Source organism: Cygnus atratus, chromosome 17 (genome assembly GCF_013377495.2).
Source record: "Cygnus atratus isolate AKBS03 ecotype Queensland, Australia chromosome 17, CAtr_DNAZoo_HiC_assembly, whole genome shotgun sequence".
NCBI lineage: Eukaryota > Metazoa > Chordata > Aves > Anseriformes > Anatidae > Cygnus > Cygnus atratus.
In genome coordinates, this window is record NC_066378.1 from 11,565,092 (window position 1) to 11,585,640 (window position 20,549).

At 56.3% G+C, this 20,549-nt stretch overlaps 1 protein-coding gene across 26 annotated transcripts in view; it reads left to right on the forward strand.

Annotated features, from left to right (window-relative positions):
- NCOR2 (nuclear receptor corepressor 2) overlaps nt 1-20,549 on the forward strand; it is a 235,881-nt gene that overhangs the window by 91,100 nt on the left and 124,232 nt on the right. For 19 of the 26 annotated variants that reach the window (XM_035565016.2, XM_035565023.2, XM_050714116.1 and 16 more), the window contains one exon: nt 19,815-19,994. In XM_035565016.2, coding sequence (XP_035420909.1) covers nt 19,815-19,994 — 180 coding nt within the window. Of the gene's footprint in view, nt 1-1,907; nt 3,068-3,273; nt 3,525-4,006; nt 8,956-19,814; nt 19,995-20,549 lie in introns of those variants that run through there. The other 7 variants (XM_035565032.2, XM_035565034.2, XM_035565035.2 and 4 more) reach the window with 5 other exon arrangements.

The following is a 20,549-nucleotide window of genomic DNA, read 5'->3' on the forward strand; positions in this document are numbered from 1 at the left end:
ATGTTTAACTTGGGGAAAACAAGGGTCATTCGGATTCTGAGGGGGGCGTGGGCAGATTCCTCGGAGGAGAGGGCTGCAGTGGCCGCAGGCTGGGACCAGGCAGCGCTCGTGCTGCTGGGAAGGGACGGAGCCGCTGCTGCGTACGAGCCGTGTTCGAACTGCAAAATGAAAAACTCACCGGACGCTTCAGCTCTCTCTCCTTTCGCTCTCGATAGCGTGTTGCCGTGGAAAAGATGCCTCTGAGGTGCTGTGGCCCTTTTCTGTTCCATTTTTGCTGCTCCCTCGGAGATGCATCTTAATGAGGTGGTGCTGAGCCCAGCTGGGAGCCTGCTGCCCGCCGCAGCGAGCCGCATCGCGGCGGCGCTGAACCGGGGAGCGTTCTCTGCGGATGCTGGGCTGGGTGGCTGATGGGGAAAATAAACTGTTGGCCAGGAGACAAAAAATATCCTCTTTCCAAAGACGTGGGGAAACCAGGACAGCTTTTCTGTCTGCACATTATTTCCATCAGCAGTTCTGTTCTGCTTCTCACCAGAAAACCACGTATTGTCTCAGCTATTTGTTCCTAATAGGCAAAGCCACTCTTGAGGCATTAGTTGCCGAGTTTAGGGGCTGCATTTACTTCTTGGTCTGTGACACATTTCCAAGAATTACGTGCATTTTATGGGGCTTAAAACATTTGTTAATGAAAGAGAGAGAGAGAGAGAGAGAAAGCTGGGCGAGACAATTCAGCAGGACAAGATTATGCTTTTAGTGGAGTCATTTGTAATTTCTAAGTCTGGAAAGAGGAAAACATGATTGGGAGCGTCTAAGTGGAGCTGGGCTTAGTTGCTCGAAACTGGCAGGGCTGTTTCCAGACTGAGTTTGACTGAGGATGCTGTGAGACCGGGCTGATCTCGGTGCTGTTAAGTGGCTGGGAGCAGAAGGCAAGCCTGGGGTGCAGGACCACCCCTCGGAAGGTCTCGCAGCCTTTGCAGCTTTGGAAGTTGGGTTAATAGCAGACTTCTGGCTTCATTCTTGAGCAGCCATCCTTGTAAACTGCTTGTGGACATGAGGGTTGTGATAAAGCTCGTGCAGCTAAGCTGCGCATCGCTCTGAGCCTCAGTGTTCGGGGACATGTTCTCGGTGTGCTCCAGGGGAAGGGTTGAGAACTGAGACCGATCCTTGGCCGTGAGCTCTGGACGCGTGCATATCTGGGCTGTTTACATGCGTAAATCTACTTTTTGTCTCTGTGCTAAGCCAGCAGCAGTAATAGCTGATAGAGACCTTCTGACGAGCAGCTGCGCAGGGCTCCATCACCGCCGTTAGTTGCTCTGTATGCCTGGTGTAACCTCCTAAAACGAGACAGCACGGTGCCTCCTTTCAAGCAGATAATTCCCACTCTGCCTCCTCCCTGCAGACGCTGGCCCTCGCTTTGCTTCTAGCAGCACCTTCGTCTCCCTGCTCTCTCATCCCATCCCATCACTCTCGGGGTCCTTCCACAAGCTTCGCTCCCTCCCCACGGGCACAGGGTGTTGCTGGAGGGCTGGCACAGACCCGCGAGATGTGCGGCAGTCAGAGCGGTGGCGCACAGCTGCAGGACGCCTGGACCAGCGATGGGAACATGCAGCCTGCAACAGAGAGAGAGCGAGAGGTGCTATTCCTGCCTCCGCTGCTGACTCAGTGCGTGACGGAGGCAGTCGATGCTTTATCTAGGGCAGCTTTGCGAACGGTTTGAGCTCTTGGGGTAGAATGCACCACGTGAGCCGAGTATTACCAAACACACTGGTGCTTACTTAAACAGTGTCCTAGGAGTCATCCGCTTACCCCTCACCCCATTCCACGGTGCTGCAGTCACTGTGTTGCGAGGAGCTCCGTTTATTCATCAGTGCTAGGAGTGCTCTTCGCGGTGCTTTTACGGATTGAGCTAGCTGTTGCACAGCAGAGCGCTCCCCAGCCAGCACCGTTTTTATGGTGGGTTTCTGCATTTGCACTCCTGGTGCCAGCCTGACCCTCCCAAGGAGCCACGGCAATGCAGCAGTGATGGGTGTCGCTCCTGAGCAGCTGATGCCCCTTGGTTTCTGCTGGTTTCAGAGCAGCGCTGGACCTGAGATGCAGGATCGGGTCTGTGGTGGTGCAAGTTAAGCACACCCCCAAAAACTGCGGGTTGTTTTGGGCTTACCGGCCTCTGTCGGCCCCGGGGAGAAGTAACACAGCCCTGCACGTTTCCAAGGCCGTTAGTTTGGGCCATGAGCTGTGCTGTGAACACTAACGAAGTAATTTACGTGGCAAATCCTTGTAACAGGTCCCAGAGTTTTCCCCATAAACACCCCCAGAAAAGAAGTAGACCCTGTATGGCTTTTCTTCATCGCTTCCTCTTCTGTCTTTCCCAAATACAGGGTGAGCTGGGCCCTTTTACCCTGTTCTGGATAACAGCAGCCTCGCTTAAGTAAGGATGGGTTTGTAAGGCGAAGGCAGTGTCTGTTATTAGATCAGCTCCTTCTATCTGGAGAAAACAGGCATGCTTTTGGGCAGTGAGCCTCTCAAAAGCAGCAGCTTTACAGCAAAGTCGCAGTTGTTCTAGCAGAAAGACATTACCTGTTCTTCTGAACCTTGGTTCGCTCATATCCTTGAGCGCTTGTATTTCTTTGCAAGCCAGAATCAGAAGGCTGTCTTCCTGCCTGCTTTTTCCCACTTGAGCATCTCTTTCCCTGGAGGCGAGGTGGCTGTCACGTTGCTGCAGGGCACGGAGCCCGCTGCTGCTGCTGGATGGAGCCAGGCGGGCTCAGGTGAGCTCAGGCTGTGTGGGGGGAAGAGAAGTGAAATCCCCGCATGCCCTCCATGTTAGCAGAGGCTGACGTCGCCTCCGAAAAGGCGCTCCCTTGAGCTGGCTGAGAATAGCCAGGCAAAAGTACAGCAGAGCTGCTTTTTCTATCACTGCAAGCATGGGTGAGAGGCTTGCTGAAGAGCTGCCGTGACGCGGGTTTGCCGGGCGTGCTCTTGGCAGAGGTGCTGGAGCTGGCTCCCAGGACCCTCGGTGGCTTCTGCGCTTCCTCCGATAAAGCCACGGACCTTCATCACGTAACGCCAGGTAAGAATAAAGCCGGCTGCTCCCGAGCAGGCCAGCCGTGTGTCTGCGTGATGCCCCCGTCTCTGTGCATCCGCGCGTGCTGGCGCTGCGGGCGGTCCTGCCCCAGGTCAGCGTGCTGTGCCTGGCCGTGCAGCGCCTGCTCAGCAGAGCCGGAGGCCAGTCCTGCTTCTCCCCTTCCCTTCCATCTCTTCTTATTCCCGCTACGCTTCCACTTGCTCTTCCCATTTCTGAGACTGCTTTTCCACCACGTATGTGGCTTGCTGCTCTTCCTATAGGATGTGAGTCAGTCGTGATCTGCGTTTAGTCCCCTCGCCAGGCTGGCTGGCTGCGCTTCTCGGAGCCCGTTGCTCCGGCAGGGCCGTGCTGCCGGGGAGCCCTGTAGGATCACGGGTACGGGGCTGGGCGCAGGAAACCCAAACCTCACTGCCGTCCGCCCTGGCAGGCCGCTGGTCACCGGGTAAGTCTCTTCCCTTTTCTGTATCTCAGATTTCCCCGTCTGCAACAGGGACAATGCCACTTCCCTCTTTTGTAAAAGAGTTAACAACTATCGATGGAAAAAGGCTGTTAAAAGGCCATGTGGTGGTAGTGCTCGGACTCGGCTGTACATTGTCAGAGGGATTTAATTTCTTCCCTTTCTGCATGAATGTTTTTGTTGCGCTGTGGACTGAAAGCTGGGATACGAAAAGAGAAGGTGGGACTCTAGGAACAGGCAGCAGCAAGGCCAGGAAATATATATGGCAAGCAGAAATCAGGGCGAAGGGCATTACGCTTTGATGCACATTAATGTAGCTTTAAAAGCAATTAATTGAAAAGGCTGAATTAACATGTTTAAAATGCATTTTTAATGATGCATCGCAGCCAGCACCGTGCATGCCAAATTTCACACCGGCCGCCCCTTCCAGAGCCCCGTTTCCAACAAACTCCTGGAACACAGGCTGTGCGGTGGGGGGGCGCTCGGCCAGCCCCTTCGCTCCTGCCCCAGCCGCGCACCGAGGGCGCTGCAGGAGCCTTCTGGGAGCCCTGTTCCCTGCTCCCTTCCTTGCCGAACGTGCCAGGGTTCGGGAAGGGTTTGAGGCTGGGGACTCCAAAAGCAGGGGCTGCAGAGGCTGTGGCTTCCCTCCTGCAAGCGTTTTGCCTGGCTTCGGCTCGGGGGGGTGCGCGGGGGGACTCAGCGCTGGCTGGGACCCGGTCTGCAAGGCGAGGGGAGGTGGGTGCCTCCGATCCCAGCGCCGCTAGCCGGGCTGGTAAATCACCAGGCTGCTCTCCGCTCCGTGCTTTCTGCGTGGCTTTGTTATGGGAACATTGATCTGTTGCTGGGATTAACCTCTCAGAGTTTCCAGCGGGCTGGTCTCACAGTTATTAATGAAACTGGCTGGAACTTGTGTTGACCTTGGCAGAGGCCCCACTTGGCTAGGAGGGAGCTGGCAAAGGCATAATCTCTAATTGAGTAATCCAGCGCAGGGGGAGGGGAGCGGAGGGGGTGGAAGCGCAGCAGCGCTTTGAACTCGGCAAGCTGCGGCGCTCGAGCAGGATGTGTAGGAGTGGGGCTCGCAAACTTGCTGAGCACGGCGACCTGCGAGGGAGCGAGCGAGGAGAAGCGAGGCGACGGCGGCGCGCTCGCATCAGCTGGGCGGCTCGGGCCCCCCCCCCGAGCTCTCCGGCCTCTCCCCCCCGGAGAAAGCGGCGTTGGATCCCGGTGCCTCCCCAGATTTATTGCCGTGGAACAATGGCACGAAGCGGCTGGATAATAAAGCGGAGCTGCCAGCCTCGGCCCTCCCTGGGCGCGCGTCCTCCCGTAGCCTCCCAGCCTGGGGCGCGGATTGCACGGGGCTCTCCCTTCCTCTCCAGGGGTTGTTTTGCACTTGGCAAAGACAGCTCCGGGCTCGTTAGCGGGGCTGTTGATGAAATGGGGAGCCAGTGGTGATGTGGGGCTTTTCTCCTTGGCACGTTTACCCCAGGAGAGGCGATTTCCTCGGGCCTGGGCCTGGCCTCGTGCCTCTGGCGGGCAGGGAGAAGCTGTGGCCTTCGTGCCCGGGCAGCGGGTCCCGAGGCGAGGTGGCTGTGGCTGTGCAGCGCTGAGCGGCAGGAGATCAGGCTCACGATGGAGTCTTGCGAAAAGAGGACACCCCAGTACTTCCAGCTCCCTGCCCTGCGACAGGTGAAATGCCTCAAGTGTTTCACCACGGCTTCTGTCCTCCTTCCCCGGCAGGGAGCAGCGTTTTTATCAACTCCCTTTGCAGCCACCTTCGCTGGGACGAGCTCTGGGCTTCCCGCAGTACTGACTGGTCCCACGGCCCGTGGTGCAGTCGGACATCCAGCGGGAACAAGCGGCGTGGGGCTGTCGAGCTGGAGAGCTGTAGGAGCACCCCACCGCAGCGCGTTGAGCATCCGCCCATCTGCCACGCGGCCGCTCACGCTGTTGTCTTGTGCCTGATAAAAATCTAATTGCAGAACGATCCTGTGGGGTGGGGGAGGACTTTGCGTTAGGACAGCAATGATTCAAAGCTATTTCTGGGAAGATGAGGGAGATGTTGTCATTCTCTGTTATTCCAAACATATTTAAAAGCTGAAATATTTGCATTGTTCATGCTGTCACGCTGCAAACACTTCTGGCTGGGTTCCTCTCTCCTCTGCCTTCTCCTCCCTCCCCAGAAGACCGTTTCCAGCAGGAGGACACGGGTGTGCGTCAGCCCTGCCCACCTGTGCATGAGCACACACGTTGGGCAGCACACGTCTGCCTTGTGCAGACCGTCTGGCACTCGTGGTGGGTACAGGAGTTTGTTCCATCGCCCCTCGCCAAGCGGCTGTGTCAGGAGAGCTGCGAGGGCTTGTCAGCGGCCCGTGCTGCTCACCGAGGCGGGACAGGCAGCCGAGGCACCAAGCAGCAGGAGGAGCATCGCATCTGGAAGGGCGGGTCGGTGCCACGCGTGGGCTCACGCTGGTGCTGTCTGAAAACAAGGCGCTGCTGGGCATCGCGTCCTGCTCCAAGGCGCGCAGCTCCTCCAGCAGGCCTCGAGGCGGGGAGCGCCCTGACTGGTGAGACGACGGATTTCGTGAAGTCCCTGTGGGTGAAAAACTGAGCTATGGCCTGAGAGATGTGGGCATGGCAGGGAAAGCCCTCAAGGGCTGCAGGAACTCTCTGGAGATGAGGTGTAAAAACTGAGCTTGACCTTCTCCCAGCTGGCTGTCCTCTGCCCGGCTGCTCCAGTCCCGCTGCCTCTGGAAACCCGCAGGTGGACCGGTTGTGCCTCGAGCGCAGGTGGCTGGTCCTTGCTTCCTCCTGCTCCTTTGTGTTGATCGACATCCGAAACGACCTCTTAAGTCGGCTTTCAAACTGAGAAGGCAGCGGGATGAGGCCGGCTGCTCCTTGGGAACTTGCTTTGTCATTTACATGCACTTTTTGTTCCATTCGGTCAATATTACAAGGCTCGCGTAGTGTGACATCTCCCCGATCTGCTTGGGGGAAAGAAAGTCCCCTGACTTCCCATGCCTCACCCCTGTAATTGGAAGAAATACAGCCAGTGGTTGTGCTTGCAGCAGGGCAGCCTTGCGAGCTGTGTGCTGCATGGATTCACAGTGATTATTTTTTTTTTTGTGTCTTTGAAGTGTTTGTACATCTGTCATGGAGTAAAATGCTTTTGAAGCCCATTTTTTCTTTAACAGCAAGGATTGTTATGTGCCCCGCTGTTATTTCCTGAAACCGATGGCCAGAGCTAGTTTGCTGCTTAACTTTGAGCCCTCAGGTGGAGTGGAGGAGCTGTGCCTGGTGTCAGTCAGGAGCTGTGCCCTGGCTCGAAGGCGAGGAGCGGCGCAGGTGACGAGGGCTGTGCTGCCCGCCGGTGCCGGCCGCCTACGGTCAGTCAGAAATGTCAGGTTTTGAGCAGTTGGGGCGGAAAGAAACCCACCCCTGGCGCACATTTCCAGGAAAGAATTCAGTCCTGGTACCGAGAGGCTGTGACGGTCTGGCTGTTTCTTTTCCCCCCTGCAGTTTCAGCCCGACTTTGGGATTCTTCGCTCCTAATCCGCTGGCAGGGGGTTGTGTGTGCTGCGAGGCGGGGAGCGTCTCCGCGGCTCGCTCCGGAGGCATCACGCTCCGGGTCGGGGTATGTGATTTTTCCACGGGATCTGCCCAGTTCGTGCAAACGACGAGGCAGCAGGAAGTTATTGCCGACTCACAAGCACGTACATCTTATCACAGATGAAGCTGGGCTCCCTCGGTCAGCACGGCTGCGCTCCCCTCCTCGCCGAGGGGCTTCGAGAGGCCCTGGGAGCGCTTCGGCATCGGTGCCACGAACGTACAGCACCTAGCACATCTGCCCTGCTGTACTTTTCCATCGTTATGAAATGCAGTAAATCCACAGTTCTGACTCATGCAACAAAAGCCAGCGAGTTGTGACACCGATCAGATTAATTTTGCGTGCTGCCTTTCTGAGGAGGAGGGCATTTCGTGCTGAATCCTTCCACCGCCGCGCTGGGCGGAAAGCGCCGGAGCTGCAGCAGCGATCGATGGTGTTCGCCTGCTGTTGCTGGAGGGGATGGAGTGGGGGAGTGATTTCAGAGATGGATTTGGCAGAGAGGAGTTGCTGCTCTCTGTGCCTGTGGTGCTGGGAGCTGTAATAACATATTGAACATGGCAACAGCCCTTGCTGAAGCTCGGTAACTTCACCTCCGTGCTTCGTGGAGCCTCATCTCCTAACAACACCCTCAGCGTCGATAACGAGAGGAGCCGTCGAGTGCCAAAGGCCCTAGTTATAATCACTCTGAAAACCTCCTTGCTTTTTGGACCCAAACCTGCTTTTTAAATGTAAAAACTCTTTGGCTGTGTTCTAGGCAGAGAACATTCGGAGGATTTGCTGGCTTGCTCCATGACAAAATGCATTGCAGCTTTGCGCTGCGGGGGGGGCGGGGGGCCGATGGACACTTGTGTGCGTCAGGAATGCTGGCTGCCTGCTCTGCGAGCAGAGGGGTTGTTTTAGGACAAGCTGACAGGCCCTTGGCTTGTTCTGCTGCTCTCAAAAAATGTAATTCTAATTCTTGGCACCTTTCTCCAAGAGGATAAAGAGTGAGAACGCGGTGGAGCCTGTTCCCTCTGCCCTTGGAAATGGGCTTTTACCCAGCTGCGGAGCTGGCCTGGGGCAGGAGCACCGTGCTCCGTCCTGCCCCGTGATTTGGTCAATCCAAGGCAGAAACTAAGGGGGGAGCAGCAGCGAGGGGTGAAATGACCTGGGGCACCTCCTCACGGTCCTGACCTGTGTCTAGTTGTTATTCTTTGGTCATCTTTGACCAAGCATCTTCTGTGCGAGTGCTCTGCCTTCCTCCTGGGCTATGCTCGTGTTAGTTGCTGGTCGGGCCCCCCCTTAGGCACGGTGCTCGGGGGACAGTTCGTCTGTTCAGACGGCTCGACGAGCTCCCTGCCTGCGGTGCTGGAGCCTCCGCCGTGTCCCCAGGGGTCCCTCAGGCTGCAGAGCCCGCGGTGCTCACCGCAGCCGGCTTCTCCTCTGCCTGCCGGGCACTTCTCCTCCCCTGCCGGCGTGCTGGCAACGAGCACGGCTGGTTTCTTCCTCCCCGAGGAGGAGCGCCGATAGCTCCTGCCTTCTGGTCGCCGCCTGGGATGTCGGCCTGCCCGTGGCTGCTGAAGAGAGAGCCGTCGCCTGGTGCAAAGCGGGCCGGCCCACGTGGTTATGGGACCAAAGCAAGTGCAGGCTTTTACTTCAGCGTGTTTTTCAGGTCTGCCTCATTTTATCTCGTGGCAGCAATCGCAGGTATGACGTAGAGCAGATAGCCCCCAGCAGCTAACGTGTTCCTGCCTCAGCGGCAGGCGAGTGGCAGACGTAAACACAGGAGCGTTATAGGCCTCCAAGTGCTAAAAGCTACTGGAGAACATGCAGGTATGTGATTAAATATATAGACTGTTCTGTTAATAGCTTCCAATGTATTTGGGGGGTATGTAAATTATACATACGTGTTTCGTGTCTATATATTTTTCACAGTTTAAGTAATTGAAAAATCTGCATTCATATATATGTATACACGCATATATGCTGCCTTCTCCTTGCAAGCTGTGTTTTCAAAGGCTTCTTCTTATAGCTGTGCCGTTCAATGATCTAGCCTTCAGCAGCCACATGAAGAAAGGCTTATAGTCTCTAGCAAAGCTAAATATTGATTTGAGTCGATCTAGGTGCACTTGGAGACATCACTGGTGTTCATGAATACAGCATAATCTCTGATTGGAGTGGGGAAATTTCATCATAAAGGCCCCAAAAGGGAAGTTTATTATTGCTTTCTTCCAAATGCCTGAATTTTATTAGCTTCAGTCATTCTTGGCAGGGCAGTGGAATGGGATTTTATAGTTAGCAAAGGAAAAGTAAACACAGTAATCATTTCATAGCCCTGTGCCTGCCAAACCGAGATGGAAATTCCAGCCTTGGTGGGAAGCTGCTGCTTTGCTAACAGATAATACCACATTCACTGTGGGCTTATTCTTGCTCTGGGAGCTGAGAGATTAAGTTTTTTTCTCTAACATCCTCGCCTGGAAAGGCAGGGGTGCCTTCATGTTGTTCTGCAGAAAGGGCCCAGGCCGGGGCCTGCATTTCGGGCCTCTCCGCAGGCCTTGCAGCTAGGCCTGTGCTGCCCCCTGAGCCTGGAGAGCTGTTGTCCTGCCTTCTTCCCACTTGGTCTTTAACCGAAGGCAATGCTCTGATGCTCGAGGAGTGTCGCACTTGAGGTGTGGTGGTTCCTAAACCCTGAGACCCTGAGCAGGGCTGCCCCAGGCCTGGCGGTGGTGGGGTCCTGGGGGTCTCCAGCCCCGCCGGGGCTCGGGCTGCGGCCTCCTGACGGAAAGCAGCGCAGGAAACGGCTACTCAAACAAACAGCCGGTGTCGAGGCTCCCCCTTCCACGTGTCTGCACAATTATTAGAACAATAAACCATTGAGCCCAGCCGGCGGCCGGCCGTGATTGATAGCGCAGCTGACGCTCGCTTTACACCACCCGTGCTCGGCTGTCAGCGAATATCCCGGCTCCGTGGGGGCATTATTCGGGGTTGTCCCTGCCCCCCGAGCTATGTCGGGGCTGTGTGTGCAAGGGGTAGCCGCGGGCACTGCTGTCACAGCGGGTGCCTTGTCCCCGTGTCCTGTGCACGTGCTGAGGACGCCTAAGGGGGTGATGCCGGAGCGAGCGGGGAGCTGCAAAACCAGTGCTGGGGAGCCGCGAGGCCACGAAAAGCTTCATTAAAAGCCCAGACAAGCTGTTTGAGGGGAGGGTTGTGTTCCCCCCAAGCCTATTCACGTTGGTTGATTTTTTTTTTTTTTTTCAAAAGCGTCCAAGGCGCTGTGTGCTTTGTTTCGCACTTAAACAAGTTTCCCAGTGCAGCCACCGCTAAATGGAAGGCAGACCAGCTCGGATTCCTGATCAAAACGGGGCTTGTTTTTTTGCTTATTATCTCAGCTGGTGAAGTTCACAGGTCGCGATCACCGCTGACCCGTAGCCGTTTCCAGGCCGTCGAGTTCGCCCCTTGTGTTGTGTGTGTTCGAGTCTTAAAAGGCGTGTGTGTGTGTGTGCACCAAGCTGCTCTAACAGAAATAACAAGACCTCACTGGTGAAAATTGAACTTTTGAGATCTAACTAGATTTTGGGGAAAAAAAGGTCTTTGGAGGATTGCTTCTAAGTCCAGTTTTCTGGCAGCCTTGGAATTCGTGTTTTTTGCAGACAAGACCTGCAGAGTCAGATAGTTTGCCATGTGGTGGGTGAGCAGTGGAGTCAGAAGTTCATTGAAGACTTCTCCTGGTGCTTGATATGAGGGCATGGCTGGAACACACGTGTGCTAAATGGCCCTACAGGTGCCACAGCAATGAACTGGTGGCGTGGGGTTGGCAAGAGGAGCTCGGTGGACAGGTGTAGGAGCAGCACCTAATGGCTTTCCCTGAAGAACCCACATGGTTTGAAGAGCAGCTGCTGGAAGTGGGCAGGACCTCGGTGCTGGGACCCCAGCCCATGCCTAGCTGGTCACAAGGTGCTAAGAGAAGAGTTGGGCTGGGTCTGCAGCACGCCTCAACCACTGCTAATGCCATCGTAGGTCTTCCTCGCGCTTTCCTTCTTCCATCTCCAAGCTCTTTCTCATAGCACACTGCCCTGGGTTTGGGGAAAAACAATTTGGCCGGTCGTTGCCCAGGGGTGAAGGGAGGAAGGGAACACGAACTGGGCAGCCTTAGAGAATATCTTACTTGCAGCGATTAAATAGAGCTGTCTTCATTCATTGTCTTCCCTCTAAATCTGATGCCCCTTCAAGCCAGCTTCCCCGTGTTTGTGCTGGTCCTGATGAACTCCCTGACAAATTCCCTGCGCACAGCCGGCTGGGTGCTGCGTGAATGGGCCCGCGTTGGAATTTGCATGGCTGAGGAGTCCCCGCTCCCTTCTTCCTCCTTCCTCCTCCCTGGCAATAGGAGGAAATTCAAATGTTTCTGAAGAGCAACATTTCCATTTCAAAAGCTGTTCGCTCAAGTGCGTCTGGAGTGGGATTTCTCTCCCCCCCGCTCCTCTCTGAATGGCAGCTTTAGAAGTCTCATTTCCTCTGCTTGATAACACCAGGCTGAGAAGGGCTTTTGTCTTTCCATTTCCCCTCAATTTTTTATTTTCAAACGAGCGAGATTTTCAGAAGCGGGCACGGTGGGCTTTCCCTCCCCCGGGTGCGTGGCCCCGTGCCAGGATGCACCTGGTGGCACCAGGGAGTGAGCCGGGGGTCCCAAACTGGGGGGCTCAGCCAGGCAGGTGACAACCCGGGAGCACCGTCTGCGAGCACAGGGGGGAACAGGAGCACCATGGATGTCCTGAGCAAGGGCTGGCGTGTCCCAGCTCCTGCGGCGAGTGCTGAGCTGGCTCAGGACCTGGCCCCACGTTCGCAGCCTGTGTCGCCGCGTTGTCTCACATCGCGCTGACTTGCAGCCCGCCCGCTTTTTGGCTGGAACAGCCATGCCAGGTGGGATGGTTTTTTGTTTTTTGGTTTCTGTGCCACGCCTGGTGGAGGGTGGATTTAAGAGGATGCGTTTGCCTGCCTCCTGCTTCTGCAGGACTATCGCACGCTGATGCCAGCTTGTGGGATAGCGTTTGTTGTGAGATGAGGACTGTGCTAGTATAAAAGCAGAGAATTTCTTCTGCAGAGGCCTTTTGACAAAAGGCAAACTCCAGCATGCTCTCAGCATGGCACACAGGGCTTGAGGGCTTCTCTAGCTTCTTGAGTGCCGCTTAGGACATCGCAGGTTTCCAGGGAACAGTTCTAGCGTCCTCAAATGCTCAGTCAGAGGGAACGTGCCTGCAGGGATTAGCGGGACCTCGGCGCTACAACCCTGCGCGGCTGGCGTGCTGGGAAGGCTCAGGTCTTGCTGTGCTGCCCGTGGCAGTCGAAAGAGGACAGGTGGCGTCGCAAAACCAAAACAAAACAGGGGGAGGCTAAAATTTTCAGTGGCGCGGAGTGAGCGAGGCGTCCACATCCTTCCAGACAAGGGGCATCTCGAGCAGGGATGGCTGGAGGTGCTTCTTCCCTGGGTTTGTCCACTGCACCCGACTTGGGGACACCGGGTTCCCCTGCACGCGGCTCGGTTTGGTGGCAGGATGCTCCCGGGACCGCTGGAGGAGGCTCGGAGGCAGCGAGCAGATTTCCTGCGCACGCTGCAGTCCTCGGGGCTTGCCTGCAGAAACCCCCCCCCCCGAGCCACGGGGCTGGGGGTGACAGCCATGTGGGGCCGTGCCACCGCGTCCGGCGCTTCCGTGGAAGGCCGTGGCGATTACTCAGAGGTTCCTGTGAAAGCTGCCAGAAGCTGGCCGGTTCCAGGGAAAGCAGGGCTGCTTCGAGCCCTGGCCACGGGGCACCGTGCGCACGAGTCCCGGTGGGAAGCCACAGCACGGCTTTCTGTGGGCTGGCTTTTCTTCCTTAGCCCCTCAGAAAATCCCCCTGTGTTCTTCCAGTAGCTCCTGACGTGTGTGGTTTTCTTTTTTTTGTTTGTTTTTATTTTTGTTTTTTTTTTTGATTGTAACTTGGTTAGCAGGAGCCCTGCTCGTTTAAAGGAATGGTTTGGGGTTTGCAAAGGCCAGGCCAGGATTTGGGGTTTGTGTGCTGCGGGGACAAGGATGTTCTCTGCCATACGTCGTTCGGGGCGACAGCAGCGCAGGTGAAGTGCTGCTCTGGGTGGCCGCTGGGTCCATGAATTATTAAAAGCTGCGAACTGACGAGTCGGAGGGCTTGTCGCTCTGGGAGTTACGCTGACAACCTTAATTTCCCCCCCTTGCTTTTTGTGCCGCAAGCATCAGGATGCAGCCTCTGCTTTCTGTGACCTGCGCTTTGCCTTTGGTTCCTCTGCTGGGTGCCCAGGCCGCCTCGGTCTGCGAGCAGCAGGTGGTTTGCTCCTCTACTCCGTCCCCGCCGCCTGCTGGGTGGTCTCGGGCTTCGTGCGCCCCCCCAGCCCCAGCCCCAGCCCTGCATTTCCTCGCAGCTTCCATGGCACTTGCTGCTGCCGGCGCGCCAGCGAGCTCCTTCCCCGGCACGCAGGGGGGCCACGAGCCCTGCTTTGCAGGCGGAGGGGGCTGGGGCAGGGCTGCCTTCCAGATCCGTGTTTTTCTCCCCAGAATGCCACCTTCGGGCCTCGCAGGAGTGCGGGACCTGAGCCACAGCTCCCTGCCACCCGCCCCCTGGGGACGGCCTTTGCTCGTTCAGTTCCGAATCGCTTCCACTGAGCAAGCGGGCCTCAAAAGGAGATTTTTATTCTTCTTGACTCGGGCATTTTATTTTTTTCCCGAGTTAGCAAAAGGCACATCGCTGGCACAGAGCAGCCTGCCAGATGTATCGACTCCGCTCCGTAGCTTCGGGCTGCTGAAGATGCTCAAAGAAAAGGTTTCCAGAATTTTTCCCAGCATTGCAGAGAGGCATATTTTCCTCTAAACTTGTTCTTGGAAAAGGCCGAGTTGTTTTGGCTGAAATTTACTATTTAGAAGGAGAAAAAAAAAAAAAAGCCTGAAGCGAATATTCAGCATGGAAAATTTCAGTCCAGATAGCTAATTTCTTAACAAACTTAGAACCAGTTGAAAATCCAGGATTTTCAAATAGGAAATGTTGGGCAATCCTTAATGAGAGGTGGAGCCGTTAGCTCCTCGTTGTAATGAGGAGATGGGTAGGTGAGAATTCATCACTCCTGCGAAGTCAGTAGGGAACATGCGAGTTCAATGCAATTATTATCCACTAATGGGGAAATGCAAGAAGGTAATGAAAGGCACGGCATCCATTTGTCAGTGTAATGCCTTAGGCTTCGGTGGGAGTTTGTCTGAGCAAGGTTTTCCAGATCTGACCCGTTATCCTAAGCTTCTCGCCGCGTATATCCGCGCTTGTTGCTGCTTCTGTAATATCCCACGATCCTCAGGTCCAGAGGCAGCATCTGTTAAGTATAATGCTGCGGAACGGCTCTTTTAAGCACGGGCAAATTTTGCAAGACGAGATGCTCTGCTTTGGTTAGTGCATTTAACTGTAACGCCGACTGGAAAGGTTTTACCACTCTCGTAAATCTGCTGGAGGGGGTGGGGAGGGAGGGAGGGTCAGCATTTGTTCCTGGTTTTGCAATTCAATTGCTTCAAGCTGTTGAAACATTGGGGAAGTTTTTTGACCTACTTTCGTGCAAGCTGAAAAAATTGTTGGGATATTTTCTGCCCCGGCTCTGTGGAATTCAGCCGGGTTACAGGGGAAAGGAATTTCGTACGCCTTCTCATAAAGTCACATTTCTTTAAAGGAAAAACAAAAACACCAAAAAAAAAAAATCGACTTTGTCTTCAGACAGCTCCTTCATCTCCGGCTTCGTGGAGTCCCCCGAGACACCGTGCCGGGCTGCGTCCGGGCAAGGCGAATGTTTTTTGGGTACCTGCCCTGCCTGCGCATGCCCTGCTGTGCGGGAACGGAGGGCGATGCCTCGGTGCTGCCTGCGCCACTCTCCTCGGGTCTGCAGCACCGCGGTGAGCCCGCTCCGTCCTGCGGCCACCTCGTCCCATTCCCCCAGGTCCCACATCCACCTCGTCCCGTTCCCCTGGTCCTCCGAGCTGCTCGGCCCTCTCCTCGGGGATGGTTTTGGCAGGCGGTGCCGCCAGCTCGCCCAGCAGCCGCGTCCGGCAGCGCACACGCTCGCCCAGCCTGCCTCGCCTGCCGCTGCGGGGCCGCGGCCGAGCTGCGAGCCAGAAGTAGTTAAGAATTAAAACTCCGTTTAAAGGATTGGGCTGCTGAAAGAGCCATTAGCGCAGCAGATGGCTGCAAACAAAGGAATTGTAATAACTCGATGTACTTTTCACCGCTCGGGCTCTCTAACGCCGTGTTTGTGCTGTTCTCCGGGGACGGGGGATGTTGGTTTTGGGCCCTTTTGACGTTTTTCCCCTGTCAGCGTTGGTGCAGTGCCGTCACACTGGGGTTGCTGATATGTCAGGTGGTATTTGACGCTTTTCCAATTAAAAAAAGAAACCTTTGGCCTGTATTTGGCTTTTTTAAGAATTTATAGACTTGTTTTTGCCTTAATGCGCAGGGGATGGAGGTGTGGGCTCGCTGTCCATGCCGAGCACTGTACGAGGGGCCGTAGGACAGCCCTGCTCCCACTGGCACCAGTCACCCCGGGCTGCCCAAGCAGCCGAGCTGCGCGGTGCTTTCCAAGCCGTGGGTCCTGGAGAGGGACGGGGAGGACGAGTCCTCATCTCTGCCACGTCGCCAGCTTCGCGTTGCGTTAGGTGGTGCAGTTCAGCTGTCAGTGTCATCACAAGTCCTCCCTTTGGTTTTTGGGGGCAGAATTGTGATGATGGTGCTGGTGGCCGTGCCCTCCCGTCAGTCCCACTCGCCGTGCCTGAGGCTGTGCCTGGTCCTCGCGGTGCTGGGATTGGAAGTGAGTAGAAGCGAACCACCCCCAAAGCCTGGCCTTGCTGTCTGACGGTCTCCCAGCGGTAATTGCTTTCCTCACTGCCAGCATTTCCTCCTGCTGCAGGGAGGTGCGTGCAGCTTCTGCCCCCCGCTCGCCCACCCTCGTTACCGTACAAATCACATAATAATAAGGCCAGGAATAAACAGGAACTACAGTAGCTGTTAGCCACGTATAAAAACAAATCACATGGAAACGGTATAATTACTGAGAAAATACCAACTTGAGTAATGCAGTAATTGTTTTCTTCCCTCCAGCAGATTTATTCCAACTCTCGCCCTTGTGCTGGTCTCGAAGCCTGTGACTTCCCGTTAATCAGAAGGGTTTTACCTTCCGCGCTACACTTGTCCAAAGCCCGGCTGTGATGCCATCCGAAGCGCTGGAGTCTATTTTGACTCGGAGGGCGAGGAAGCAGCAGTAGTTCAAGCAAAGCTGCCCCCACCCATTGGCATCCCCAGGTCCTTCCTCGCAGGCGTCCCGGTGCCTGCCCCGGCTGCGGGGTTTGCGCTGCGAGGGATCAGCACTGGGCTGGAGGCTTGGTTCGCAACCTCGGTCCCCTGGCGTTGCTCTCGGCAGGTGCTTTGGAGACCTGGCAGCAGGAGGGAGGCTGGTGGGCTGGGGGCTGCTTCTACAGGCACCAGCCGTGCTGGTGGTTTGAGTTTCCAGTCCTTCCTCCCGGCGCGCGGGGAAGCAGAGGATCACAGCCGGCACCAGGTCCCTCGGTGCGTGCCTGCGTGGGCTTGCTGGGCTTGAGACCTCTTCTCTTCCTTGGCTCGTCCCAAAAGCCGTATGTCTCATTCGTGTTCCGTCACCCCGCTCCCGGAGCTCTGCATTTTGGACTTCACGATTGCACGGGGGAGATTTTTTGCCTTTGGTTTTGTTTCTTTAATTCCTCTCGCTGCTCCTCACTTGAGGTGGAACGACAAGGACCAGTTATTTGAGGTCTAGGGACACTGCCTCTGTTTATTGCTGTAATCATCTCACAGTACCAGATGATGATGGGTTTTGTGCTCTAATTTGAAGCTCTTCCCCTTACAAAGCTTTGCTGCTATTTTGCTTCACGTTCTGAAAGGTAAAAAGATACAATTTTATCAGAAAAGTTTACCAAAGGGTTTTGTGCCAAGTAGCAGATTAAAAATGCCCTGTCTTGTATATTGGCCAACACGAGAGAATATCTTTTGTTCCCCGTGCGCAGCGGGAAGCCTTTCTGTCCTGCCTTTTTGGCAGGTAGCTTTCTGGCTTTTAGAAGAGCTTACCCACCTACAAGTCACTGCTGCTTTCCCTCCCTGTTTCTTAATCTGAACCAGATTACAGGAGCAACTGATTGCTTTTGCTTCTTGCGGTTGTGCTGCTCCTCTTGGCTTTAGAGAAAAAACAGCACAAAAACCACACCTGTGGACAAGGCATTGAGAACTTTACCTGCCCACTGCAGCAGGCTGACCGTTTTTGGTGTCTAATCGTAGGGACGTAAAACGAGACGGGATCTGCTCTTTGGGATTCTCCAGAGACCTTCAGCGTTCCTCTAGTTGCTCTTCTGGAGGGCAGCTGGCGACAGCCACCTTAGCTTTGCAGGGCCTCTGTGCCCTTGGGTGATGCTGTCCTAGGGCACGGCCACTCCGTTGAGGAGCATCCTCTTGCCTCCTTGAGTTCCAGCTTTGCTGTGGGTGGCGTTGCCCATCTCTGGTGGGGGCAAAGTGCAGAGCTCGGCTCGAAGCCAGGTCCCCTGGCACTGTGCGGGGCTGTGGGCATGGCTCCCCGGGACGGAGCTCGTTGTGCTTCTTCCATCACCGCCGGCAGCGTGGTCAGGACACCCCGTGTGAGGTTCCGCTTCCCGGTGAGCCCGTGCTAATGAGGTGCTGAACTCAGACTGTTCCACGGTGTCTCTGCGAGCGCGGCGCCAGCCTTCGGTGTGAGCAACCACGTGGCCGGTGGGTGACCCAGGGCCACCATCCACGTGCGTCGCCGTCTGCAGAGCACAGAGGGGTCTGTGCCACCCCTGAGCCACCGGGCTCCGTCGTGTCAGCCTGCTGCCCGCAGGAGGGCCAGGCTGGTTCGGGTTTGGTGCTCGGCCCACCTGCCGTGGGTCCGGTGGTGGGACCTGGCCGCTCGCCCGTGGCCGTGAGTCAGAGCGGAGGGGAGGACGGGACGGCAGCGCCAGTTGGTGCAGAACAAGGTCGCCTTTGTCCCCGCGCTGTAATTAAGGTAGCGAGGTTGTGCGAACTTCTTCCCCTGTTTACTTTCCCTGTCCCCTCCCCTCCCGAGCAGCTGCAGGGTGCTCTGCGCAGTCTGGCAGCGGTTTAAGGTTACAAACCAAGCCGCAGCTCCTCTTCCCCGCTTCCTGCCCCCTTGAGGGGGAAAGAAAATCCATCCTCCTGCTCGGCAACCGAAGAGATAAAGGTTTAATTGAGGTGTTGGGCAGCTGCCAGACGGGAGCGCGGTGCCCCAGGTCAGGGCGTGCCGGGGTCCCCTTGGACCTCGCAGCAAAGCTGTGTCAGGGCAGGGCTGGAGCCTACAGCCACGGTGCTCTGGGTGTGCACAGCGCCAAATCTGGACCTGGTGCTGCACATCCCTCGGTGACCACGCGGGAGGAAGCATCTGCACCACCTCCTCCAGCTCAGGTGCATCCCTTCGTGCTACGAAATTCTCCCAGCTCCCCTCGGAAGCGGTCACCTCGAGCTGCTCGTGCTCGGTCGGGGCCGTGTGCGCCAGCAGCCGCGCTAACAAGGACAGCGCCGAGCCCTTGGAGCAGCTGCTCAGGAGGGAAAACGCGTTTTTGTTTGCGTGGCCGGTTGCTGTTACACAGCTGCTTCATCCCAGGTGCGTCCATCAGGGCTGCGTGAACTCATCCAAGCACGAAACTCGTGTCTGTGGGAGCCGGGCTTCCGAGTAATTGGGAGTTTGGGGGGCGAAGGGCGGTGTGTGGGTGAGGGGTTGTGGCTCTAGGGTGCTCGTGGGATGCTGGCTCGGTGGCATCAGCAAGGCTGTCACTTCTCTGGAGAAGGAGCTGAAAGTTTCAATGTGTTTACCACGAGCTGGAGGCAGAGGGGAAATGAGAGCTGTCCTCTGCGACGGCCGCAGAGGTTTTGCTGATCCATCTGGTTTCTGGTTTGAAAGGTCTTGCTGAGCTGAGAGCTGCTTTACCTGGAGCGTGCAAGAATCCGTTCTCCATCACTTCCGTTTATTTTTGTCGGAGCTGACCTCAGCTATCTCTGTGGTCTCCGTTTCTGGAAGGATGTTGGACATCTCGCACCTGGGGCTCTCCGCACCCTGCCAAGAACTTCGGGAGGTGGAGGAGGACCTGAAGGAGCTGGGAGTCCCCTCGCCTCCCGGGGGCTGCCCTCATAGCCAGTGTGCTTAATGTGTTTTTGTTTTTTTTTTTTCCCCCAGCTTGTTCGGGGCTGTGTCAGAGGAGGACAAGCCCGTGGCTACCTCGTTTTTGAGGAAGCGCAGCCGTGGGCTGGTTGCTGAGACGTGAAGGGATGGTGCTTAGGGTTTCAGCCCTGCAAACAATGGGTTTGGTCCTTGTAGGAACGTGGGTACCACTGCAGGTGGTGGGAGCCTCGGAGGCTTTGGCAGGAGGTCAAGCTGCTGTAGCGTCCCCAGGAGACTAAGCTGGTGCCCTCTGGAGATGCTGAGGGTTGCAGCGCACGGCAGTGATGTGATGTAGCAGCTGGTTCCGCTTAGCCTAGCAGGTTTTTGAGGTGTGTGTGTGTCAGAGGGCTGGGACTGGGCCGGGGAGCCGCAACAGCTTGTATGGGAGGATGAGAGGAGGATCCCAAGCCCGCTGGGAAAGCTGACCTGCTCGTTTTGTGCTCCTCAGGATCGCGGCCTGCCTGGCAAACTGGAGCCCGTGTCTCCCGTGAGCCCTACGCACCCCGATGCCGAGCTGGACCTGCTGCCGGCCCGGCTGTCCAAGGAGGAGCTCATTCAGAACATGGACCGCGTGGACCGCGAGATCACCATGGTGGAGCAGCAGATCTCCAAGCTGAAGAAGAAGCAGGTAAGGGGCTGGGGTCTGGAGGGGAGCACGTGTCCTTGCTTCTGCCTGCTGACTTGCACCCTGTCCATTCCCGTGCGCGTCCGCAGAGGGGAAGTGGCAGTGCCACCAGGATGGTCTGTGTCCCTGCTCCTCGTGATGTGGGGACGTGGCTGCTGTGCTGACAGTCAGGGGCTGGTAGCTGCGAGATGAGGGAGCTTTGGAAACTCTGCCTTGGGCTCTCTTGCACGTCAGAATATGATAAAGGGGGAAAATCTGTATTTAGTGACTTGCCCACGGTCATGCAAGCAGTCAGCGGCAGAGCTGGAAATGCAGTCTGGGTTGCCCGAGTCCTCTGCGCAGCCCAGCGCCAGCACAAGACCTTTTCTTTTCCCTTTCCAGCAATTGTCTTTGCCCAGCACTGTTGCTGCCACCGTTGTAGTACTGGGCTATTTAAAACATTGCTGCTGCACCCTAACGGCCCTGCATGCTCGAGCCTTCCTGTACGTCCAGCCTGCTCCTCCAGGCCTCTGCAGCTGTGGGCAGCGCCCGGTCCGGCTGCGGTCAGAGCTGTGCCTG